This window comes from Salmo salar, chromosome ssa12, assembly GCF_905237065.1.
Source record: "Salmo salar chromosome ssa12, Ssal_v3.1, whole genome shotgun sequence".
Taxonomy (NCBI): Eukaryota; Metazoa; Chordata; class Actinopteri; order Salmoniformes; family Salmonidae; genus Salmo; species Salmo salar.
In genome coordinates this window covers 73612445-73640184 of record NC_059453.1, presented here as the reverse complement: position 1 = coordinate 73640184, position 27740 = coordinate 73612445, and the positions used below count along the sequence as shown (strand labels likewise).

At 44.4% G+C, this 27740-nt stretch overlaps 1 protein-coding gene across 1 annotated transcript in view; it reads left to right on the top strand.

Annotated features, from left to right (window-relative positions):
* The window catches only part of LOC106565857 (coiled-coil domain-containing protein 3), a 35447-nt gene extending 8966 nt beyond the window's left edge, over positions 1–26481 (top strand). The window contains exons 2-3 of the mRNA XM_014133456.2: positions 5480–5654; positions 24166–26481. Coding sequence (XP_013988931.1) covers positions 5480–5654; positions 24166–24450 — 460 coding nt within the window. The 3' untranslated portion in view covers positions 24451–26481. The remainder of the gene's footprint in view (positions 1–5479; positions 5655–24165) is intronic.
* The last annotated feature ends 1259 nt before the right edge of the window (positions 26482–27740 follow it).

Sequence of the window (27740 nt, the reverse complement as noted above, 5' to 3'; positions counted from 1 at the left end):
CTCTCTGAATACTGCATGATAGTTACTACCCGGTACTTATGGCCTGTCGTAAAGTCACAAACTGTGGGAAGAGGGCGCTAGAATCCTTCCCCCAGGGCACACCGTGACATTCACATAGAGAATACAACAGAACAGATTAATTTCAATGACATTCACTTTCACGGGTGTTCGAAAAGAACACACTGAAAGCCACGCCCCCAATAAGCCACACCCCCAACTCTTCTGATAGGCTGCTGCTGCTGCAGCATTGCTGCCACCGCTATGCAATGTGTATTTGCATGAGGTGTTGAAAGCAATTTAGAAGCATTCATTCAATGAAAAAAATCACATTAATCTGTCAAATTCATTTTTTTTATTACAATTTTTTTTATTTCACCTTTATTTAACCAGGTAGGCCAGTTGAGAACAAGTTCTCATTTACAACTGCGACCTGGCCAAGATAAAGCAAAGCAGTGCGACGAAAACAACAACACAGAGATACACATTAAGAAACGTACAGTCAATAACACAATAGAAAAGAAAAAATATATATATTTTTTAATTTTTAATTTTCTTTTATTCCAGACAAATGAAATAGAATAGGTTGAATGAACCAAAACGTAATTTTAGATCATACCAATCAGTAAAAGCCATCCCGCTTTTTACAGTCTAGAGCTGACAACACACAAACACTCATGAGGTACCTTTTTTATTTTGTATTTTTGTGCCATCCTCGATTTTCATTCATCACCCCCAAAACCCCAAGTATGCAAACACGTATGCAGCCACTGACCGACGTTTTGATGGACAAAGAAACAATAAGCAAGCTTTTGATGTCCCACAAGGGAGATTAGATGGAGTCCAGATGTATGGACTGCCTGCTGTCGAGTCTCAACCTCCACGCTAACACTTCCGCCTCAGTCTGACACACTTCTAATAGCTGGAGAAAATGTGACCCGGGTGGATTGAAGGTCCGTTCCAGTTTTACTCAAACAACATTAAAAATAACAGCTATAAGACTGTATAACCAGGCCATAGTATCTATGGACTCAAAGCTATTTTTTGGGTGGGGTCATGGAAGCTGTTGACTGAAGAAGATACTGTTAGGTATACTGTTACGTGAGATACATTACTGGTTCAAGCGTCTGTCAGAGGTTGATTCTTTTTTAATCATTTGGATAACACAGCTGGATAACACAGCTGGATAACACAGCTGGATAACTCCTGAAAGTCAGATCCTTTCAAAATCATGTCATTCCAGCGCTGTTAACATTATCCTGCCTTAAGAAACTATTAATGGAACAACACACTTCTCCTTCCTTCACCACTTATGGGCTTGATGATTGCTTTTCAACTCTGCAGGCCATTATGTAAACTGTTCTCTGTAATCGAGTAGCACAAACATAAATGGGAAATAAAGAATAACTTTTCCTCAGGCTTGCACTTGGAAAGCAACCAAAGCTCACAGTAAAGAAAGGAGCAATGCCCTTAACGAGAGGCAGACCAAACCAAATTTCCTGTTCATTTATGCCATGTTGTTGTATTAATATTTCTCTTGCCACCCTGAGATGTGATAACGGACTTCCTTCATTTCCATCCTGATGTGGTATGTGTGTGTGTGAGTGTTTCAAGTTTCAAGGATATGAGATAAACAGAGTAGCAGCAGCTTGTATGTGAGTAGGTGTGCGTGTGTGTAGAGTCAGTATAAATGTATGTGCATATTATGTGTGAGTGAGCAAATGAGTGTTTGTGTGTGTTGGAGTGACAGTGTGTGTGAGTGTGAATGGCCCTGTGAGTGTGCATAAAGACAGTGAAAATATTGAAATAAAAGGTCAGTAAAGATACAAGGTAAACTCGGTCCGTGTAGCTATTTTGTTAGCTATGTATCAGTGGATGTGTGTGTATGCGCGTGTGAATGCATGTGGTTTGTGTGTGTGTTTTTGTGTGTGAAGGCAGATGTCTGCTGGGAGAGGTTAGCAGTGACATGGTTCAACACCATAATTAATGAAAACAAGAGAGGGGTAGAAAGGAAAAATAAGGGAGGAAGTTAGAGACATAGAAGGAATTGAGGAGAGTTTGCCACTTTGTTTGGATGAGTTCAGATGTGAACATTCAATGTTTCGCCTGAAGCTTAATGTAATTGTGTTGCCAAATGCCTTTGTTATGCATAAGTGCTTTAGTGTAGCTGCTGAAGAAGTGTCATAATGTTGTACTGCAGGTGCTCTAACTGTGTGTTATGCAACAGGTATTCCCCTACTTGTCACATGATTGGAGGTTTTATTAGACAGATGTGGCCCAAGGCAGAGGTTTGAATCCAACCTTTTTATGCGAGCAAAGTACAGAACATTTTTCGGTAAACTTTCCAAATGTTGACAAAACAAAATACGCTAGACAAGGTGGGATCTTTTCGTGTCGATAATATTAATTATGCGAAAAATGTTGGTGGAAACACTTTTATGCGCAAATACTGATATAATAACCATCATATCAAAGTAAACTTGGAGTCACGCGATGACATGTTCTGTGGTCCTCCCACTACTTCTCATCGGGAAAGCATGCAGTTTATTAGGTTACAGATTAAATAAATTATCAAGAACTTCACAGGGTGGTGAAAGTGCAAGGAGATGAGCTTGATGCTCCTTTCCAATACATATCAAGGGTCTTATTCTGGTGACAGGATAATCAATGCTTGGCTACCTTTGACAAATAAAAATAATCTTGTCTCCTTTGTCCATAATAGTATCTCATCATGTAGGCCATATGTGCTCTCTTGCATGTGCCAATATGTAACGTCTGCCATGAGAGAGAGTGGACCAAAACGCAGCGGAGTTAGTGTTCATCATATTTAATTAAGAAAGAACACTATACAAACAAAAACAAGAAACTGACAGCCAAACAGTCCTGTCCGGTGAAACACAATGACAGAAACAATTACCCACAAAACCCCAACGGAAAAACATGCACTTATGTGTGACTCCCAATAAACAACAACGAACTTCAGCTGTGCCTGATTGGGAGCCACACACGGCCCAAAACAAAGAGATACAAAAACATAGAAACAGAACATAGAACGCCCACCCAATGTAACACCCTGGCCTAACCAACATAAAGAACAAAAACCCCTCTCTATGGCCAGGGCGTTACAGTACCCCCCCCCAAGGTGTGGACTCCGGCCGCAAAACCTGACACGGAAGGGGAGGGTCCGGGTGGGCCTTCGTACGGCGGAGGCTCAGGTGCGGGACGTGGCCTCTGTTCCACCCTTGGCGTCGCCCTCTTAGGTGGCGCACCTGGCCGCGCCGAAGGTCTGGTGGGCGACCCTGACTTCGCCCGGCTGGCGGGCGGCGATGGTTGCACCCGGCTGGTCGGCGACCCTTGCTGCGCCTGACTGGCGGATGACACTGGCTGCGCCCGGCTGGCGGGCGGCGATGGCTGCGCCCGGCTGGCGGGCGGCGATGGCAGATCCGGACAGGCGGGCCACTCTGGCAGATCCGGACAGGCGGGCCACTCTGGCAGCTCCGGACAGGCGGGCCACTCTGGCAGCTCCGGACAGGCGGGCCACTCTGGCAGCTCCGGACAGGCGGGGCGGCTCTGGCAGCTCCGGACAGGTGGGCGGCTCTGGCAGCTCCTGACTGGCGGGCGGCTCCTGACTGGCGGGCGGCTCTGGCAGCTCCTGACTGGCGGGCGGCTCTAGCAGCTCCTGACTGGCGGGCGGCTCTGGCAGCTCCTGACTGGCGGGCGGCTCTGGCAGCTCCTGACTGGCGGGCGGCTCTGGCGGCTCCGGACTGGCGAGACCCACTGGAGGCCTAGTCCTGGGATGTGGCACAGGACGGACCAGGATGGGGAGACCCATTGGAGGCCTGGTCCGTGGAGCAGGCACAGGACAGACCAGGATGGGGAGACCCACTGGAGGCCTGGTCCGAGGAGGAGGCACAGGCTTAACCAGGATGGGGATACCCACTGGAGGCCTGGTCCGTGGAGCAGACACAGGACAGACCAGGATGGGGAGACCCACTGGGGGCCTGGTCCGAGGAGGAGGCACGGGCTTGACCAGGATGGGAAGACATGCAGGAGGCCTGTTTCTGGGCATAGGCACAGGACGTGCAGGGCTGGGAAGACATGCAGGAGGCCTGTTTCTGGGCGCAGGCACAGTCTTCGACAGACGGCCAGCACGCACCTTAGGACGAGTATGGAGAACTGACTCAGGTGACATCAATTCACTGACACGCTCCGTAGGGCGAATGCCGTGCCTTATGCACCAAACCAGCAGGTCTCTCATCTCTCTCTTCTCCAATCTCCCCATCAACTCCTTCACTGTCTCTGCTTCGCACCCTTCGCTCACCTCCAACGTCAACCCGACTGGCTCTGGTTCCGACCTCGGCACAGCCGACTGTCCCGTGTGCCCCCCCCCAAAAAAAATCTTGGGGCTTCCTCTCGTGCCTGTTGCGCTCTCTCTCCTCATACCATCGCCTCTCCGCTCTCGCCGCTTCGATCTCCCACTGCGGGAGGTGATACTCCCCAGCCTGAGTCCATGGTCCCTCTCCGTCCAGTATTTGTTCCCACGTCCATGAGTCCATCATGCTGCTCTTCTGGTGCTGCTCCTTCCTCCGCTGCTTGGTCCTTGTTTGGTGGGTAATTCTGTAACGCCTGCCGTGAGAGAGAGTGGACCAAAACGCAGCGGAGTTAGTGTTCATCATATTTAATTAAGAAAGAACACTATACAAACAAAAACAAGAAACTGACAGCCAAACAGTCCTGTCCGGTGAAACACAATGACAGAAACAATTACCCACAAAACCCCAACGGAAAAACATGCACTTATGTGTGACTCCCAATCAACAACAACGAACTTCTGCTGTGCCTGATTGGGAGCCACACACGGCCCAAAACAAAGAAATACAAAAACATAGAAACAGAACATAGAACGCCCACCCAATGTAACACCCTGGCCTAACCAACATAAAGAACAAAAACCCCTCTCTATGGCCAGGGCGTTACACAATACCAGAGTGAGCACACTCGCTATATAAAACAAAAGCTTTTGTGAAAAATTCATCAGTAGAGTTGAAAATGAGATAGAAACCCATTTAACTTGTACTTTTTATTTGGTACATGGGAATTTAACCGCAAAATGTATGTTATGTGCACTACGTCATCACGCACAGCCTTTGATGTAAACACATCTGGTGGGAAAATGTGCATATTGTTTCAATGCGCAATTTAGAATATTCGCAAGAAAATCTGTCACCAATTGGATGGAAACCTAGCTACTAAGGAGGATAAAATACATGTTATTTTAATCCTGCCTGACACCAACGGCAGCATCACACAAGCTGCCATACCTCAGTCTCAGAGCCATACTGTATGAGGGTTTTGTGTGTGTGTGTGTGTGTGTGTGTGTGTGTGTGTGTGTGTGTGTGTGTGTGTGTGTGTGTGTGTGTGTGTGTGTGTGTGTAATTCAAATGCAATCCATCTTAATCTCCTATCTATCTGTGTTCCCCAGGATGGATGAGAACTACAGCATTATCCCCCACGGGGTTAACTTCCAAGACCCAATCTTCCCAGACACACCAGAGAACCACCGCATGTTCGCCAGCCTCTTCCAGTTCTCCAACTGCACAGCCGGAACCATGGTCCACAGCTACACCCCAGAATGGGAGGCTCAGGAGGACAGCCGGGTACGAATTCAACTAATCTATCACTCCGGTTTTTATGTACCGTTGTTAAGAAAGTCAGCAACAGCAACTCCTAAACAGCAGCTCCTAAACCACCAAAGAGCAAGACTGGGAAACTGCCTAGGTTGGAAGAATCTCATCAAAACACATGCAGGAAACCTTTGACAGACACACTAATAGACAGCTGATACATTTTCCTTGCTATTCCCCCTTAATCCATTTTGGTCCCTCCATGGCTGAGGTAGCATTCAGCGTACTATGTCCTAGCAAGTCTTCCATGATCACTTGCACTTGAGAGCCCAGTAAGGATTAACTAAAGGCCAGTGCTGCAGAGTATTGTATGTTATGCCTAACCTACCCTTAACCCCCAATCAGGGAACTTTGCCTATCATGAAAGGGATCACAATAGGAGCCCCCACTTCACAGGGGATGGAATTGCATGCTATCCAGAAATCATTCTGCTAATGGTGGCTTGTGGTTAGGGCTAACCACAGTCTTCAAAGGTCCAGCGAGGAGAGGCTTGTAAGTGTAATATGTTCTTGGTGTCTGGGAGACCAGAATTATTTGGGTGGTGGATAGAGACCCTGCTCTGATCAGTAGTTGGTCCAGGCAGTCAGAATCCCCTTGGTTTGTGCTTCTCTTTCATGTGTGTCAATGCAGGGTAGAGTATGTTGGCTGTAGAGCAGGATGTGGGATGTGGCTGAGAGACAGGGAGCAGCAGGCTTTTTAACCATCTATGGGGTTTTTGACTATGAGCACAGAACTTACATTCATTAGACTGTACTGCCTGTACCTGAGCCTTTCATACCAATGTTATGGTAGGTGGGCAGCCATCGGTTTAGTGATGACTGTTTATATAGGTAGAAATTATTGGATCAGTTTCAAAGCCCTGTCTCGTGGTCAGCGGGACATTGTTGCTCATAAAATCCAAATTGAAGTAGTTTGAGGGAAAAGTCTGCCTCATACACATTGTAAAATACCTAAATGCTGATTAACATACCGATGAGTATGAAGTCTACACATTTCTGCATAACATATCCATGGCTCAACTCAACATGTCAGTGTCAATTTGCAAGATCAACACTCGTGATCACGTCATAGTGTCATGCATAGTCCCTCAATAGTAACTAATAATCTGGCATTTCCACGTCTCTGGATTCCATTCATTGAACTCATGATTTACATCAGTCTTCTCTGTTTCCAATCATGTGCTGACTACACATAAAAGCCTTCTGTCTCTCTGACAGAATAAGAATGGGCTTATGTTTCCATTAACGACCACATCTCAGCTCAAATCTGTAATCAGAGGCAAAGCCAAGGTAATGCACAAAGTAATTTGTATGATTACACTCTTATTACTAAATATCTGAATGGATTGGCTAGGCCCACAGACTGGACTGCTGGACAGCATAACGCAGTCATATTCTGTCATCATGCCACACAGACATGACTGTGACCGTTGTGTAAGAGTGACAGTCTAGGGTCTTCACATGTAAAACTAATGATAATTACCCAACACACATACTGTCATGATTATAGTCGTAGATTTCCTGGGTTAGAATGAAATTCTCATATGCCCACTGGGATACTCTTAACTGGGGCACGCAGCTGTTTTCCCTCAAAAACCCTGAAGATGTCCCTCTGCTAACGTGGGAAAATGTCCCAGTAAGACTGGAAATATATTTCTTACTAAAATTCTTACTGGATAAGTGTCAAAATGGCATGTTATGTCTATGTTTCTGTTGAGTCTAGGTCTCTACCATTATGACCACAGTGATAAATCTTCCATCTGCCACTTGAGATTAGTTTGTTGGTTTGGTTGTGTAAACAGTTGAATGTATTACTATTTTTAAAACTGGGTTGTCTGCCATGGGAAAGATATGATAGGGATAGCATTCAGACTTTGGAAGCAAGCACACCAACTCCGTAGCTGTGGTGCAGGTGTGGACCATACGTGGGAGATAGATGCTCAGATCACAGTCCAGATATATTCAAGACTCCAGACATGTTCAAGGGCAATTAAATAGGTATGTGTCCACAATGGAGCTTGGTTTAGGAAACCATGGACTGTCCCATAACAATGGTAGGGAGATGTGGAGATAGGGACTTTACTATAGGTGCCTCTGGTCTGAGTGAAACACATACCCAGTTAAAAAAAACAGCTCCACCTCTCCTTCCATCTAATTTTTCTACCTGGAATTTGTTGTTTAGGGTTATCTGCTGAGTGGCCTGGTTGGTCTTGAGGTAATGCTGCAGCCGCCGACACACATACTGTATCTACAGTGTCGGCATAGGTTTGAATCCGGCTTACTGCCCTTTCACACAACCTCTCTCTATCTTTCCCCACGGCCATCCTTTCCCTCTATATGTTCAATAAAATCAGAAAAGACCTTGAAAATATTTTTACAAAATGGTTACCTGCTGAGCCTCTACAACCTTTTCTGAGTCAATATCACTATCGCAATCTAATGCTCAGATTTTTTTTTTTTAAACATGACAATAACCTAAAATGTTTTTAACATTAACATAATGAAAACAGTTCTGTAGGAGTGAGGTTTGTGAAGTTGGCCTAATACATCAAATCAAATCAAATCAAATTGTATTTGTTACATGCGCCGAATACAACAGGTGTAGACTTTACCGTGAAATGCTTACTTACAAGCCCTTAACCAACAATGCAGTTCAAGAAATAGAGTTAAGAAAATATTTGCAAAACAAACTAAAGTAAAAACTAAAATAAAAAGCAACACAATAAAATAACAATAACAAGGCTATATATAGGTGGTACCAGTACAGAATCAATATGTGGGGATACAGGTTAGTCTAGGTAATTTGTAATTGTAGGTAGGGGTAAAGTGACTATGCATAGATAATAAACAGTGAGTAGCAGCAGTGTAAAAATAAAGGGAGGGGAGGGGGTGTCAATGTAAATAGTCCGGGTGGCCATTTGATTAATTGTTCAGCAGTCTTATGGCTTGGTGGTAGAAGCTGTTAAGGAGCCTTTTGTACCTCGACTTGGCGCTCCGGGACTGCTTGCCGTGCGGAAGCAGAGAGAACAGTCTGTGACTTGGTGGGCTGGAGTCTTTGACAATTTTTTGGGCCTTCCTCCTGGATGGCAGGAAGCTTGGCCTCAGTGATGTCCTGGGCCGTACGCACAACCATCTGTAGAGTCTTACGGTCGGATGCCGAGCAGTTGCCATACCAGGCGGTGATGCAACCGGTCGATGTTGCAGCTGTAGAACATTTTGAGGATTTGGGGACCAATGCCAAAACTTTTCAGTCTCCTGAGGGGAAAAAGGTGTTGTCATGCCCTATTCACGACTGGTTTAGTGTGTTTGGACCATGATAGTTTGTTGGTGATGTGAACACCACGGAACTTTAAACTCTCGACCAGCTCCACTACAGCCCCGTCGATGTGAATCGGGGCATTCTCGGCCCTCCTTTTCCTGTAGTCCACGATCAGCTCCTTTGTCTTGCTCATGTCCTGGCATCACACTGCCAGGTCTCTGACCTCCTCCCTAGAGGCTGTCTCGTCGTTGTCGGTGATCAGGCCTACCACTGTTGTGTCGTCAGCACACTTAATGATGGTGTTGGAGTCTTGCTTGGCCACGCAGTCATGGGTGAACAGGGAGTACAGGAGGGGACTAAGCACGCACACCTGAGGTTCCCCCATGTTGAGAATCAGTGTGGCGATGTGGTGTTGCCTACCCTTACCACCTGGGAGCGGCCCGTCAGAAAGTCCAGGCTCCAGTTGAAGAGGGAGGTGTTTAGTCCCAGGGTCCTTAGCTTAGTGATGAGCTTTGTGGGTACTATGGTGTTGAACACTGAGCTGTAGTCAATGAACAGCATTCTCACGTAGGTGTTCCTTTTGTCCAGGTGGGAAAGTGCAGTGTGGAGTGTCATTGAGATTGTATCATCTGTGGATCTGTTGGGGCGGTATGCGAATTGGAGTGGACCTAGGGTTTCTGGGATTATGGTGTTGATGTGAGCCATGACCAGCCTTTCAAAGCACTTCATGGCTACCGACGTGAGTGCTACCAGGTGGTAGTCATTTAGGCAGGTTACCTTCACTTTCTTGGGCACAGGGACAATGGTGGTCTGCTTGAAACAAGTAGGTATTGCAGACTCAGTCATGGAGAGGTTGAAAATGTCAGTGAAGACACTTGCCAGTTGGTCCACTTTCATGCGCTGAGTACACGTCCTGGTAATCCGTCTGGCCCCGCGGCCTTGTGAATGTTGCCCTGTTTAAAGGTCTTGCTCACATCAGCTACGGAGAGCGTGATCACACAGTTGTCCGGAACAGCTGGTGCTTTCATGCATGCTTCAGAGTTACATGCCTCAAAGCAAGCATAGAAGGCATTTAGCTCATCTGGTAGACTCACATAACTGGGCAACTTGCGGCTGGGTTTCCCCTTTGTAGTCCGTAATAGTTTGCTTTCCCTGCCACATCTGACGAGGGTCTGAGCCGGTGTAGTAGGATTCAATCTTAGTCCTGTATTGATGCTTTGCCTGTTTGATGGTTTGTCTAAGGGCATATCAGGATTTCTTAGAAGCGTCCGCATTAGTGTCCCGCTCTTTGAAGTGGCAGCTCTAGCCTTTAGCTCGTTGTGAATGTTGCCTGTAGTCCATGGCTTTTGGTTGGGATATGTGTGTATGGTAACTGTGGGACGACGTCGTCGATGCACTTGTTGCTGAAGCCGGTGACTGAGGTGGTATACTCCTCAATGTCATTGGATGAATCTCGGAACATATTCCAGTCTGTGCTAGTAAAACAATCCTGTAGTTTAGCATCCGCGTCATCTGACCACTTCTGTATTGAGCGAGTCACTGGTACTTCCTCCTATAGTTTTTGCTTGTCAGAAGGAATCAGGATGATAGAATTATGGTCAGATTTGCCAAATGGAGGGCGAGGGAGAGCTTTGTATGCGTCTCTTTGTGTGGAGTAAAGGTGGTCTAGAGTTTTTTTTCTCTCTGGTTGCACATTTGACATGCAGGTAGAAATGAGGAAAAACTGAGTTAAGTTTGCCTGCATTTACATTTACATTTACGTCATTTAGCAGACGCTCTTATCCAGAGCGACATACAAATTGGTGCATTCACCTTAAGATATCCAGTGGAACAACCACTTTACAATAGTACATCTATATCTTTTTTTTTGGGGGGGGGGTTAGAAGGATTACTATATCCTATCCCAGGTATTCCTTAAAGAGGTGGGGTTTCAGGTGTCTACGGAAGGTGGTGATTGACTCCGCTGTCCTGGCGTCGTGAGGGAGCTTGTTCCACCATTGGGGTGCCAGAGCAGCGAACAGTTTTGACTGGGCTGAGCGGGAACTGTGCTTCCGCAGAGGTAGGGGGGCCAGCAGGCCAGAGGTGGATGAACGCAGTGCCCTTGTTTGGGTGTAGGGCCTGATCAGAGCCTGAAGGTACGGAGGTGCCGTTCCCCTCACAGCTCCGTAGGCAAGCACCATGGTCTTGTAGCAGATGCGAGCTTCAACTGGAAGCCAGTGGAGTGTGCGGAGGAGCGGGGTGACGTGAGAGAACTTGGGAAGGTTGAACACCAGACGGCTGTGGCGTTCTGGATGAGTTGTAGGGGTTTGCATTGCATTAAAGTCCCCGGCCACTCAGAACGCCGCTTCTGGATTGGCATTTTCTTATTTTCTTATGGCCTTATACAGTTTGTTGAGTGCAGTCTTAGTGCCAGCATCGGTTTGAAGTGGTAAATATACGGATACGAAAAATATAAATAAAAAATCTCTTGGTAGATAGTGTGGTCTATAGTTTATCATGATGTACTTTCCTCAGGCGAGCAATACCTTGGGATTTCCTTGATATTAGACATCACGCTACAACTGTTATTGACAAGTAGACAAACACCCCCAACCCCTGTTTTACCAGACGTAGCTGTTCTGTCCTGCTAATGCACAAAAAACCCAACCAAATGTATATTATCCGTGTTGCTGTTGAACCACGATTTGGTGAATATTACAGTTTTTAATGTCCCGTTGGTAGGATAGTCTCCAACGGAGATCCCCCCAGTTTATTTTCCAGTGATTGCACGTTGGCCAGTAGAACGGATGGTAGAGGCGCGTTGCCCACTCGCCAACGAATTCTAACATGGCACCCCGATCTCTGCCCCATGTATTTCTGTCTTTTCTTCACGTGAATGATGGGGCTTTGGGCCTGGTCTCGGAGAAGCAGTATATCCTTTGCGTTGGACTCATTAAAGAAAAATCTTTATCCAGTTTGAGGTGAGTAATCACTGTTCTGATATCCAGAAGCTTTTTTCGGTCATAAGAGACGGTATCAGCAGCATTATGTACAAAATAAGTTACAAACAATGCGAAAAAACACACAAAATAGCATAGTTGGTTAGGAGCCCATAAAACGGCAGCCATCCCCTCCGGCACCATAGCGTTATCACAGCATATTTGGTATATACCTAGCCTGCCAATATTGTTCTTCTCAGACCATAATATATTTCAAAACTTGAGCTTTGATAACAAAATAGATCAGTTGGTTTTGCACTTGCAAGGCATTTGCTTTTTTATTTTACTGGACTGATGGTGCTTGCATCTGACGGTCATGGTGCTTACAAGACAACTGGGAACTCGAGGTCAAATCATGGCGTCAGTGATCTTCAGGCTGGAACGTCTAAGTTTCCGACTTGTAATTCCAAATTGGATGATCGTTCAAAACAATTTATTCTAGTCGGATCTATTTTTTTTCCAGAGTTACCAGTTGTCTTGAATGCACTGAAGTCAGAAGTCTGAGATTCCTGAGTTCCCTGTTGTTTAGAACCCAGCATTAGTCTCAGTGGAGGGAGAGAACAGCAGAGGGTCCGCCTCTCACGGTCCCTGAATAAAAAAAGTGTGGACAGTGCTGAATAAAAACTTAAACATGAACTCACTCATTAAAACAGGAGCTCTTTGCTGTATTCTTTGACAGTCTCTCTGTGGTCTTGGTTTTAAAAGTTATGAAATCTCACATAGGCTACTATCAAACCTTGTTGTGTCCGGGGTCGTGGAAGCTGGAGGTACGGCTATCCGATTGGCCAGCTCAGTAGGCACACTCGATCTAGCCCCAGATCTCCCGGTACGCAGGGTAGGCAGAGTTTCTTTTCAGACAAATGAAATTGTTCAAAATGGGAACACTTTCCTTACCCGATGTATAGGGCTTCTGAATCAAGTGCACCTACTGGCAACAGCGCAACATGCGTAACAAAAGGAAAGGAGCTCAAGCCTTTATCCTTGGCTTTTCTACAGAAATCTTTGGTGATCATCTAGGAATGCCTTGAAGATCAACCGGTTGGTGACCACTGCTCTACCGCCTGGGGCAGTCTACCAACAGTTTGCCTACCCTTTTTCTGTAACAATATGGTGCCGACAGAGAAGGCTGCCTCGCTTCTGGTCCTTAGGAAAATGTGCATTATTTAGATTTTTAAGGAATAATTTCTTACATTGTTAGCCCAAGTGTTATTACATACAGCCGGGAAGAACTATTGGATATCAGAACGACGTCACCTAAAACCCTCACAAACTTTTACAGATGCACAATTGAGAGCATCCTGTTGAGCTGTAACAAAGCCTGGTACGGCAACTGCACCGTCCACATCCTTTGTCCGAACCACCCAGGGCATTTGAACTGATTCCAGAGGCTGACCCAAAACAATGCCACCGGAGAAGAGGAAGACGCAGCGGTCTTCTGGTCATACATCGGAGGCACGCACACCACCCACCGCTTCCGAGTATATTACTCGCTAATGTCCAGTCTCTATAGATAACAAGGTCAACGAAATCAGGGCAAAGGTTGCTATCCAGAGAAACATCAGGGATTGTAACGTACTCTGTTTCACAGAAACATGCCTCTCTCGGGATATGCTGTCGGAGTTAGTACAGCCACCTGGATTCTTTGTGTGTCGCGCCAACAGGAATAAACATCTCTCCGGGAAGAAGAAGGGCGGGGGTGTATGTTTCATGATTAATGACTCATGGTGTAATTGTAACAACATACAGGAACTCAAGTCCTTTTGTTCACCTAACCTACAATTCCTCACAATCAAATGCCGACCGTGAGAATTCTCATGAGAATTCTCTTCGTTTATTGTCAAAGCCGTGTATATCGCCCCTCAAGGCCATACCACGACGGCCCTCAAGGAACTTCACTGGACTTCATGCAAACTGGAAACCATATATCCTGAGGCTGCATTAATTGTAGCTGGGGATTTTAGCAAAACAAATTTGAGGACAAGGCTACCTAATTTCTATCAGTATATTGACTGTAGCACTTGCGCTGGAAAAAGACTGGATCACTGCTACTCTAACTTCCGCATACAAGGCCCTCGCCCGCCCTCCCTTCGGCAAATCTGACCACAACTCTGTTTTGCTCCTACCTTCCTATAGGCAGAAACTCAAACAGGAAGTACCCGTGCTAAGGACTAGTCAATTGCTGGTCTGACCAATCAAAATCCACACTTCAAGATTGTTTTAACCTATCTGGGCTAGGTGGCAGTATTTTCACGGCCGGATGAAAAACGTACCCAATTTAAACAGGTTACTACTCTGGCCCAGAAACTAGAATATGCATATTATTAGTAGATTTGGATAGAAAACACTCTGAAGTTTCTAAAACTGTTTGAATGGTGTCTGTGAGTATAACAGAACTCATATGGCAGGCAAAAACCTGAGAAAAATCCAAGCAGGAAGTGAAAAGTTTGAGAATTGTAGTTCTTCTTTTTATTCTCTATCGAAGCTACAGTGTCTGTGGGGTGACGTTGCACTTCCTAAGGCTTCCATTGGCTGTCTAAAGCCTTCAGAAAGTGGTTTGAGCATTTTCCTGTCACTGGGCAGATAATAGGAGCTCAGTTACTGAGTGGTCTGCCTGGCAACAAAGGGATTGGATATGCGCGGTCACACGAGCACGCCGTTCCTTCTTTTTCTTCTTGAATGAATATGCTATTGTCCAGTTGGAATATTATCGCAATTTTACGTTAAAAATACCATAAAGATTGATTATAAACAGCATTTGACATGCTTCTAAGTACGGTAATGGAACATTTTGACTTTTCGTCTCTCGTTCCGCGCTCGCGCGTTATGCCTTTGGATAAGTGATCTGTATGCACGAACAAAACGGAGGTATTTGAACATAAATATGGATTATTTGGAACAAAAACAACATTTCTTGTGGAAGTAGCAGTCCTGGGAGTGCATTCTGATGAAGATCAGCAAAGGTAAGAGAATATTTCTAATGCTAATTCTGAATTTAGGTTGCCCCGAACTTGGCGGGTGTCTGAATAGCTCGCCGTGATGGCTGAGCTATGTACTCAGAATATTGAAAAATGTGCTTTTTTCTTAAAGCTATTTTAAAATCTGACACAGCGGTTGCATCCAGGGGTAGTCTATCTATAATTCTTAAAATAATTGTTATATATTTTGTCAACGTTTATGATGAGTATTTTTGTACATTGATGTGCACATTCACCGAACGTTTTGGTGGGAATACATTCTCTGAACATCACGTGCCAATGTAAAATGCTGTTTTTGGATATAAATATGAACTTTATCGAACAAAACATACATGTATTGTGTAACATAATGTCCTAGGAGTGTCATCTGATGAAGATCGTCAAAGGTTAGTGCTTCATTTAGCTGTGTTTTGGGTTTTATTGACACATGTCCTTGCTTGGAAAATGGATGTGTGATTATTTTTGTCTATGTACTCTCCTAACATAATCTAATGTTTTGCTTTCGCTGTAAAGCCTTTTTGAAATCGGACAATGTGGTTAGATTAACAAGAAGTTTGTCTTTAAAATGGTGTAAAATAGTTGTATGTTTGAGAAAGTTGAATTATGAATATTTTTTTTCTTCTTTTTTTTCCGCCCTGATATTTCACTGGCTGTGTCCCGCAGCCCATAGAAGTTAATCACGCAGACTGAGATATGTTCCGGGTAGCCTCAGAAAATAATATCAACGTATACGCTGATTCGGTGAGTGAGTTTTTAAGGAAGTGTATAGGAGACGTTGTACCTACTGTGACAATTAAAACCTACCCTAACCAGAAACCGTGGATAGATGGCGGCATTCGCGCAAAACTGAAAGCTTGACCAACCATATTTAATGGTGACTGGGAATATGGCTGAATACTAACAGTGTAGTTATTCCCTCCGCAAGGCAATCAAATAAGTGAAATGTCAGTGTAGAGACAAAATGCCGCAATTCAACTGCTCAGACATGAGACGTATGTGGTCTACAAACAATCATGGACTTCAAAAGGAAAACCAGCCACGTCACGGACACCGAAGTCCTGCTTCCAGACAAACTAAACACCTTCTTTGCCTGCTTTGAGGATAATACAGTGCCACCGACGTGGCCCACTACCAAGGACTGTGAGCTCTCTTTCTCCGAGGTCGACTTGATTTACACATTTAAACGTGTTAACACTAGCAAGGCTGCCGGCCCAAGATGGCATCCCTAGCCGCATCCTCAGATCATGCACAGACCAGCTGGCTGGTGTGTTTACGGAGATATTCAATCTCTCCCTATCCCAGTCTGCTGTCCCCACGTGCTTCAAGATGGCCACCATTGTTCCTGTACCCAAGAATGCAAAGGAAACTGAACTAAATGACTATCACTCCCGTAGCACTCACTTCTGTCATCATGAAGTACTTTAAGAGACTAGTCAAGGATCATATCACCTCCATCTTACCTGTCACCCTAGACCCACTTTAATTTGCTTACCGCCCCAATAGGTCCACAGACGATGCAATCGCCATCACACTGCACTATGCGCTATCCCATCTGGACAAGAGGAGTATCTATGTAAGAATGCTGTTCATTGACTCTAGCTCAGCATTCAACACCATAGTACCCTCCAAGCTCATCATTAAGCTTGAGGCCCTGGGTCTCAACCCCGCTCAGTGCAATTGGGTCCTGGACTTCATGACGGGCTGCCCCCAGGTGTTGAAGGTATGAAACAACATCTACACTTCGCTGATCCTCAACACTGGGGCCCCACAAGGGTGCGTGCTCAGTCCCCTCCTGTACTCCCTTTTCACCCATGACTGCGTGGCCATGCACGCCTCCAACTCAATCATCAAGTTTGCAGACGACACAACAGTAGTAGGTTTGATTACCAACAATGACGAGACAGCCTACAGTGAGGAGGTGAGGGGACTCGGAGTGTGGTGTCAGGAAAACAACCTCTCACTCAACATCAGCCAAACAAAGGAGATGATCGTGGACTTCAGGAAACAGCAGAGGGAGCAGCACCCTATCCCCATCGACGGGACAGTAGTGGAGAAGGTGGAAAGTTTTAAGTTCCTCCGCGTACACATCACGGACAATTTAAAATGGTCCACCCACAAAGACAAATCAAATCAAATGTATTTATATAGCCCTTCGTACATCAGCTGATATCTCAAAGTGCTGTACAGAAACCCAGCCTAAAACCCCAAACAGCAAGCAATGCATGTGAAAGAAGCACGGTGGCTAGGAAAAACTCCCTAGGAAAAACTCCCTAGAAAGGCCAAAAACCTAGGAAGAAACCTAGAGAGGAACCAGGCTATGAGGGGTGGCCAGTCCTCTTCTGGCTGTGCAGGGTGGATATTATAACAGAATATGGTCAAGATGTTAAAATGTTCATAAATGACCAGCATGGTCAAATAATAATAATCATAGTAGTTGTCGAGGGTGCAACAAGCACGTCCGGTGAACAGGTCAGGGTTCCATAGCCGCAGGCAGAACAGTTGAGACTGGAGCAGCAGCACGGCCAGGTGGACTGGGGACAGCAAGGAGTCATCATACCAGGTAGTCCTGAGGCATGGTCCTAGGGCTCAGGTCCTCCGAGAGAAAGACAGAAAGAGAGAAAGAGAGAATTAGAGAGAGCATATTTAAATTCACACAGGACACCGGATAAGACAAGAGAAATACTTCAGATGTAACAGACTGACCCTAGCCCCCCGACACATAAACTACTGCAGCATAAATACTGGAGGCTGAGACTAATGTTATTAGTCACATGCGCTGCATACAACAGGTGTAGACCTTACAGTGAAGTGAAATGCTTACTTACCAACAGTGCATTTTCAAAAAATGTAATAAATAAAATAAAAAATAAGGGTTGCCAGTGTGGTGAAGAAGGTGCAACAGCACATCAAAGCCTCACACACTTTTACAGATGCACAATTGAGAGCATCCTGTCGGGCTGTATCACCGCCTGGTACGGCAACTTCACCACCCACAACCGCAGGACTCTCCAGAGGGTGGTGCGGTCTGCACAGTGCATCACCCTAGGACACATACAGCACCCGATGTCACAGGAAGGCCGAAAAGATCATCAAGGACAACAACCACCTGAGGCACTGCCTGTTCACCCCGCTACCATCCAGAAGGCAAGGTCAGTACAGGTGCATCAAAGCTGTGACCAAGAGACTGAAAACAGTTTGTATCTCAAGACCATCAGACTGTTAAACAGCCATCACTAACACAGAGAGGCTGCTGCCTACATACAGACTTGAAATCATTGGCCACTTCAATAAATGGATCACTAGTCACTTTAATAATGCCACTTTTTAAATATGTTTACATATCTTGCATTACTCATCTCATATGTGTATACTGTATTTTATGCTATCTATTGCATCTTGCCTATGCCATTCTGTCATTGCTCATCCATATATTTATATACACTGCTCAAAAAAATAAAGGGAACACTTAAACAACACATCCTAGATCTGAATGAAAGAAATAATCTTATTAAATACTTTTTTCTTTACATAGTTGAATGTGCTGACAACAAAATCACACAAAAATAATCAATGGAAATCCAATTTATCAACCCATGGAGGTCTGGATTTGGAGTCACACTCAAAATTAAAGTGGAAAACCACACTACAGGCTAATCCAACTTTGATGTACTGTCCTTAAAACAAGTCAAAATGAGGCTCAGTAGTGTGTGTGGCCTCCACGTGCCTGTATGACCTCCCTACAATGCCTGGGCATGCTCCTGATGAGGTGGCGGATGGTCTCCTGAGGGATCTCCTCCCAGACCTGGACTAAAGCATCCGCCAACTCCTGGACAGTCTGTGGTGCAACGTGGCGTTGGTGGATGGAGCGAGACATGATGTCCCAGAAGTGCTCAATTGGATTCAGGTCTGGGGAACAGGCGTACCAGTCCATACCCTCCACGCCTTCCTCTTGCAGGAACTGCTGACACACTCCAGCCACATGAGGTCTAGCATTGTCTTGCATTAGGAGGAACCCAGGGCCAACCGCACCAGCATATGGTCTCACAAGGGGTCTGAGGATCTCATCTCGGTACCTAATGGCAGTCAGGCTACCTCTGGCGAGCACATGGTGGGCTGTGCGGCCCCCCAAAGAAATGCCACCCCACACCATGACTGACCCACCGCCAAACCGGTCATGCTGGAGGATGTTGCAGGCAGCAGAACGTTCTCAATGGCGTCTCCAGACTCTGTCACGTCTGTCACATGGGCTCAGTGTGAACCTGCTTTCATCTGTGAAGAGCACAGGGCGCCAGTGGCGAATTTGCCAATCTTGGTGTTCTCTGGCAAATGCCAAACGTCCTGCACGGTGTTGGGCTGTAAGCACAACCCCCACCTGTGGACGTCGGGCCCTCATACCACCCTCATGTAGTCTGTTTCTGACCGTTTGAGCAGACACATGCACATTTGTGGCCTGCTGGAGGTCATTTTGCAGGGCTCTGGCAGTGCTTCTCCTGCTCCTCCTTGCACAAAGGCGGAGGTAGCGGTCCTGCTGCTGGGTTGTTGCCCTCCTACGGGCTCCTTCACGTCTCCTGATGTACTGGCCTGTCTCCTGGTAGCACCTCCATGCTCTGGACACTACGCTGACAGACACAGCAAACCTTCTAGCCACAGCTCGCATTGATGTGCCATCCTGGATGAGCTGCACTACCTGAGCCACTTGTGTGGGGTGTAGACTCCGTCTCATGCTACCACTAGAGTGAAAGCACCGCCAGCATTCAAAAGTGACCAAAACATCAGCCAGGAAGCATAGGAACTGAGAAGTGGTCTGTGGTTTCCACCTGCAGAACCACTCCTTTATTGGGGGTGTCTTGCTTATTGCCTATAATTTCCACTTGTTGTCTATTCCATTTGCACAACAGCATGTGAAATGTATTGTCAATCAGTGTTGCTTCCTAAGTGGACAGTTTGATTTCACAGAAGTGTGATTGACTTGGAGTAACATTGTGTTGTTTAAGTGTTCCCTTTATTTTTTTGAGCAGTATATATATATTCTTATTGCATTCCTTTACTTAGATTTGTGTGTATTAGGTAGTTGTTGTGGAATTGTTAGATTACTTGTTAGATATTTCTGCACTGTTAAAACTAGAAGTACAAGCATTTCGCTACTCACAATAACATCTGCTAACCATGTGTATGTGACCAATAACATTTGATTTGATTTGACTTTGGGCCCTAGCAGCTGATAGAATGCCCTGTGGCAGAGCTGCAGAAGAAACCACACTGGATAAAAATGTCGGCAAATATAACATAAAGTGACACACTAATTGGTGATGCAGGATGGTAGCACCCACCACACTTTTTGAATTTCATAAAAACCCCTCCACACAGTCCTATCAGAGATGGCAGTGCATTTACGTCAATGTTTTACTCAGCTCCATGTGTAAGCATTAGGATCGGAGCAGGGAATCAATGTTTTAGGAGATAGACATGCATTGAAGCTCACCTATGGCTGATTTAAGGCTGTCGTTGATGTACAGTGCCTTGCAAAAGTATTCACCGCCCTTGGCGTTTTTCCCATTTTGTTGTATTACAACCTGTAATTTAAATTGCTTTTTATTTTTATTTCATGTAATGGACATACACAAAATAGTCCAAATTGGTGAAGTGAAATTAAAAAAGTACTTGTTTTAAAAAATTCTAAGAAGTTCAAAACTGAAAAGTGGTGGGTGCATATGTATTCACCCCTTTGCTATGAAGCCCATAAATAACATCTGGTGCAACCAATTACCTTCAGAAATCACATAATTAGTTAAATAAAGTCCACCTGTGTAAAATCTGTGTTACATGATCTGTCACATGATCTCAGTATATATACACCTGTTCTGAAAGGCCCCAGAGACTGCAACACCACTAAGCAAGGGGCACCACCAAGCAAGCAGCACTATGAAGACCAAGGAGCTCTCCAAACAGGTCAGGGACAAAGTTGTGGTACAGATCAGGGTTGGGTTATAAAGAAATATCTGAAACTTTGAATATCCCACGGAGCACCATTAAATCCATTATTAAAAAATGGAAAGAATATGGCACCACAACAAACCTACAAAGAGAGGGCCGCCCACCAAAACTCACGGACCAGGCAAGGAGGGCAATAATCATAGAGGCAACAAAGAGACCAAAGATAACCCTGAAGGAGCTACAAAGCTCCACAGCGGAGATTGGAGTATCTGTCCATGGGACCACTTCAAGTCGTACACTCCACAGAGCTGGGCTTTATGGAAGAGTGGCCAGAAAAAGCCATTGCTTAAAGAAAAAAGAAGCCAAAACGTTTGGTGTTTGCCAAAAGGCATGTGGGAGACTCCCCAAGCATATGGAAGAAGGTACTCCGGTCAGATGAGACTAAAATTGAGCGTTTTGGCCATCAAGGAAAACACTATGTCTGGCTCAAACCCAGCACCTCACATCACCCTGAGAGCATTGTGGTGGAGGCATCATGCTGTGGGGATGTTTTTCATCAGCAGGGACTGGGAAACTGGTCAGAATTTAAGGAATGATGGATGGCGCTAAATACAGGGAAATTCTTGAGGGAAACCTGTTTCAGTCTTCCAGAGATTTGAGACTGGGACGGAGGTTCACCTTCCAGCAGGACAATGACCCTAAGCATACTGCTAAAGCAACACTCGAGTGGTATAAGGGGAAACATTTAAATGTCTTGGAAGGGCCTAGTCAAAGCCCAGGCCTCAATTAAATTGAGAATCTGTGGTATGACTTAATGATTGCTGTACACCATCGGAACCCATCCAACTTGAAGGAGCTGGAGCAGTTTTGCCTTGAAGAATGGGCAAAAATCTCAGTGGCTAGATGTGCCAAGCTTATAGAGACATACCCCAAGAGGCTTGCAGCAGTAATTGCTGCAAACAGTGGCTCTACAAAGTCATTACTTTGGGGGTAAATAGTTATACACGCTCAGGTTTTCTGTTTTCTTGTCTTATTTCTTGTTTGTTTCATAATAAAAATATTTTGCATCTTCAAAGTGGTAGGCATATTGTGTAAATCAAATGATACAACCCCCCCAAAATCAATTTTCCTTCCAGGTTGTAAGGCAACAAAATAGGAAAAATGCCAAGGGGGTGAATACTTTTGCAAGCCACTGTATGCTTCTACCAGGAAAGACCCTGGTAGCACTTTATATGGATAGCCCATCTGTAGATGCTTTATCAGTAACATTTCATCTAACTATCTACTAACCCTAAACTTAAACCTTACCCTAACCCTAACCGTAACCCTTTTCCTAACCCTAAACTTAAACCTTACCCTAACCTTAAACCTTATCCTAACCCTGAACTTTACCCTTACCCTAATCCTAACCTTAACCCTTATCCTAACCCTTATTCTAACCATAACCTTAACAAGCAGTTGCTTATCAACAGAAAGTTTGTTGATAGCATGATCATCTGTAGAGCATCTACAGATCGATTATCTGGACTATCCAAATAAAGTGTGACCAAGACCCCAGCATTACTTGCCTAGTTAAATAAAGGTTAAATAAAAATATATATATAAATTTTTTTCGTTTACACTGTTTGGTTTCAGCTCTGTGTTCGGGGCTGCTACTTAGGGCCATAAGGGGCAGCTCACCCACCACTCTGACCACATTTCTAAAGCACAAGGCATTTGCCATGCATCTTTCTACCAACCACCTTCATAATTCCACATGTCCTTAGGCCGCTCCCTGGAGAGAACCCCCCCACCCCCCAATCAGATTAGTTCTGTTTAAATTACATGTTTTCTATTTTTCCTTTTCTTTCCTTCTCCGTATTAGTTCTCTGGCCACAGGCACGCCTGCTGCTAATGAAAAAAATGCATCCTCTTGCGGCTCACTCATAATAAAAGCCCAGAATACGCTGAAAGACATATATATGAGCTGTTGTTTCTGCTGGACAGGCCAAGGAATGCTATGTTCCACAACTCCTGCCCGTTAGACAAAGCCCCTGTACATGGGGTTCCATCAGTTATCAAAAACAGCAGGACTGAAAATCACACAGGATAGAACAAATGGTTTTAAACTCTTTCAACAGGGAAAGAAATGAATGAAATCACAGGAGGTTGCTGAGGGGAAGACGGCTCATAATAATGGCTGGAATGGAGTAAATGGAATGGCATCAACGACATTGAAACCACGTGTTTGATACCATTCCATCTATTCCGTTCCAGCCTTTACTATGAGCCCGTCCTCCCCAAATAAGGTGCCACAAGCCACCTGTGAATGAAATACAAGTAGACTTAGCTGTTTGTCTTAGATGATTTAACACTATCAACAAACATGCTAGGTTTCTCTCCTCAGTGCTACCACTGTTAAATGATGACACATGTTATCATTCTGAAGACATTACCTTGTGTTTATTGTTAATCATTGAAGTTGTGGGACATACTTGTTTTGAATGAAGGGAATATTCCTTATTTGGGTTGCTGATGTGTATACTAAATGGCAGTTGGCTAGTATGTTGGACATAGAGGTTTCTCACTCAGTCTCTGAGATGTACACTATCGTTCAAAAGTTTGAGGTCACTTAGAAATGTCCTCACAAGTCCTCACTGTTGACATTGAGGCTGGTGTTTTGCGGGTACTATTTAATGAAGCTACCAGTTGAGGACTTGTGATGCGTCTGTTTCTCATACTAGACACTCTAATGTACTTGTCCTCTTGCTCAGTTGTGCACCGGAGCCTCCCACTCCTTTTTCTATTCTGGTTAAGCCAGTTTGCGCTGTTCTGTGAAGGGAGTTGTACACAGCTTTGTACAAGATCTTCAGTTTCTTGGGAATTTCACAAATGGAAATGCCTTCATTTCTCAGAGCTAGAATAGACTGAGAAATGAAGGCAACATTTTTTATCTCTATTAATAAATTAATGTGGATTGACATCATTACCATTTTAGCATATTCACACAAGGCAAGCATTTGTTTTCTGAAATGTGTTTCAAAGAAAATAGGTTTTGAGATTAATATCTTTGCCTTTTGAAGTAAATTATAGATTTCCAAACATTAAGACTGGATCAGGAACTTGAGTAACCAGATGATCCAAAGAATCAGGACTGAATTAGTGTAACAACTTGGGGTTTGTGTAATGGATCATCAAAAGTGTAAAATAAGGATGTGGTCATCATGTTCAACAACAGCCTGAGACTGTATTCTCTGAACTCACTCATCATCTGAATCAATTAACAATTCTTAACCTCAATCTGTGGTGCACATTAGCATTTTGCTCACTTCCTGTTGACTAACATCCTGTTTCCTCCAGCTGCTGTGTTCAACGGTGCAGAAGGCCCTGTTTGAGGAGGAGGAGAGGGTCAAGACTCTCTCCCAGAAGGTGCGTTCTTTGGAGAAGGCCAACAGCCACCTGCGGGACAAGGTGAAGAACATGAAGCGCCTCCTACGCCAGGCCAAACGAGACACTAAGGACCAGCAGACCCTCCCCCTGAAACAGCTGCACCACGCTGAGCCCTCCCACCCACACCAAGACACCACACAGGACCAGAAGAGACCCGCACTCAAAAAGATCCTCACCAAGATGATAAAAAACTGAACCCCAACCAGCCGCCACCACCACCTGTTACACTGCAGACACAAACAGGCTGTATAAAAGGACATAAGGATTGTATAGTATGTGACATCAGGGGAAAGATAGGTATGCTAAGATAGGTACTGTATGTAATACTGTATCATGTCACAAGTTAAGGAGATAGAGGAATTGCATACCCTTAATGTGATGCAGACTAGTCACACCTTTAGAAGAAAGTGCTTTGAGCAAATCAAAAATGTTTTGTATTCTTCAGAATTTTATTATTTTTCCCTACATTAATATAATGCTATTGAATAGCCTTCAACATTTCTATATATGAATGCAGTCATTTCACACCTATTTCACACACATACACTTTGTTTAGATCTATGTGAAATGCCTACACTACAATGTGATAAGCATTTCTTGTCATAGCAATCACATTGTGTCACTGTTCTTACCACAGAAAGAGTAGCAGGACAATTTGAGGGGAACGTTGGCTTGGATCAAATGTGATTTCCAACCACAGATTAAGACAGCGCTCATGCTTCATTATGACTCACTGGTTATACAACTGCTTCCTTACAAAAATGCATGCTGGGGGATATATGGTAATCACAAAGTCCCCATCTCATCCCACCGGGCCTTCCTAACCCCATATCTAATCCCAACCTCGCTCCCACATCCCCCATTTCCTAGTTCCCCTCACCTCAATATCATACAGTAGAGATCAGTGCTGCTCTGTGAAGTCTTATCCTGTGAGGATATAATATTGACAACTGAACAAATTGTAAATAGCTCAACGCTGGTCCCAGCTCAATAAGGTCAATATAGTCTCACCCTGTCATTTCTACCCACCTCGCACATCCCAAACATGCCCAGGCCTTCCTGCTGGCAGGTTTTTCCCCAGAGTGGAGTTCCATGCCATTTCAATGCTAGGTGAGATGCTGCCGTAGTAGCTGACACCTTTTGGAGAACTAGTGGGAAAGTCAAGGCAAGGGCTACAGGTGTGATGCCAATACCATGCCAGGGACCTCACACTGCTGACTTGAGGATGCTGAATTTAAACCAGTCATAGGCCTGCTGGCTAAGAACACCTGCTTAACCTTTTACATTGTGTTACATGTAAAAGGTTCAATTCTGTCCTTAACAACTGATGATGGATCAGATCCAGAGTCACAGAGTACTAGCCTCGTAAATACAAGACTTATATCCATACAGCAACATTCATGTAAGCTCACAGGATCAGGTGGCTTTGCGAGGCTAACAGAGTACAGGGAGTTTGATTTAATGACAACATAGGCAATAGTCTGCTGAACTGTTAATATCTATGGCTCTGATCAGCTCTCCCTTCCCTCAGCAGTCCCAGCCATAACCATTTCACACCAAACAACAAGAGCTGCCTTGGACCAGTTAGGACAGAGTGTACGGAACCCTCCCTTTTTTAACACAGCACACCCAACACCGTCACTGCACTTACAGGAAACCAATTTTCAGGCCCGAGGATTGTAAACACAGGGATAGTGTATGGTTGGCCATAAGAACAGGTAAGCACACTCCTCATGGTATATTAAATAATAGTAATATGATATTAACAAACATGCCCAGACTCTTATTAGCAAGGATACCTAGGGTTTTAAATTCAGTTGAAATCCCCCAAATTCTGTTAAAATTCAGCTATTTTTATATGGGCATTATTAACCAAGAATAACTATCCCATGTACTTCCACATTTATTGTTAATTTGTTAAAGATTATAGCTTTTGATTGTAAGTTTTATACAGTTATAGTACACTGAGGGAAAATTTAGTTTTTATGTTTGAAAACAGGGTGCTAAGCACTCAATAAATACAACCACTAGCCAATGAGGCATGATGTGGTACCGTAAAATCTTTTCCTGTGTCAGAGCTGAGAGGCATCCCTAGTCTCCTATTATGTGTTGTACTTGGCTTGTATGTTTATGTCCTTTTCAAACAATAAGCATCTGGTTGCCTTTAACCTTTAAATCATGTATGATAGCAAATAATGACAAAAATAAACGTTCATTTTTACAAAGTTTGTTTCGTCATCTTGCAATTAATCAATAGTAGGAACTTTCAGCATAGTATTAGCAAAACTGTTGTGATTGCCTTCCATAGATGCAGGTGTAGCACCGCAAAGATCAACACTGACCATTCCACAATCTGAACTTTGTCAGAATCTCATTATAGACTAGCACTCATTAGCACAACCAGGTCACTGGTGTGAAGCTCTGAATCCCGATGGAACAAGATCTTCATATTCCAGCAAAGTAGTCTGCTGAACATTAGTATTTGGCACCGTTCAGATCAATGTCACTTTACATTATGTTCTGTGTTTGGTAGGCCAAACCTGCACTTTTCTCACGTGGTTTGGAAGGCGAGACAGTTAGAACAAATATTATAGAGAAGTTACCAGATAAATGTACAGATTATCACCTCCTATTCCCAGAGAGTTACACGGGACAGGGCTGATATACAGATAACCCAGTCATCCAAAGAGATTTCAGCACAGAGATCAACTGAAAATAGTTCCACATTAGGCTGAGGTGTGAAAGCAGTTTCGTCCCTCTACTCCCCCACCACTTGGAGTAGATTTGTGTTGTACACTATACCCTAGAAATAGACTGGAGGATCTTTGAATCCATGAGATTTCCCAGAGCCATTGGTAAAATGTTGAGGAGAATTTGTTTGGGATTAAAAATTCCATGGGGGGGGGCCATATTAGCACCAAAGGTTACAAATCGATTACATTCAAATTGTCATGGAATGTTTGGTGCCATCAGGAATAGTTTTGCCAAACTCTTTTTATCTATGGCTCTGGTATTTCAACATAGATGAGTACAGCCAAATGTCAGAGCTACCACCGGGAGAATTTAGTTGCAAAAAGAGCATGCAGAACAGACTTGTTGTTTTCAAACAGGACTCAAATCAAAAACAGACAAGATGTTTCCTCTGTTCTCCTCTGTGACGGCAGAGGATGTGATAGATTACTTCTGGCATTTATGGGATCTTCAATGTGATACAAAATGAATAAATCACTCTCTTCTCCATGAATATAAAGCAGGATTATAAATAGCCAGCCCATATTTTGACCTCTTCCCGAGAGCCTTTTGTACATAGTTGGGCATAGCGACGGTGAAAGCATCATTTCCAATCTGGAATACTCTATCAGACCATTCTCAATTTTCTATACGATTTCCAGGAGAGAACTGAACCCAAACGCTTCCATATGGGGCTATTTCATAAAAAATAAAGGTAAAAGGGGGAGTAAAACTCAGAAATGACCACATTTTAC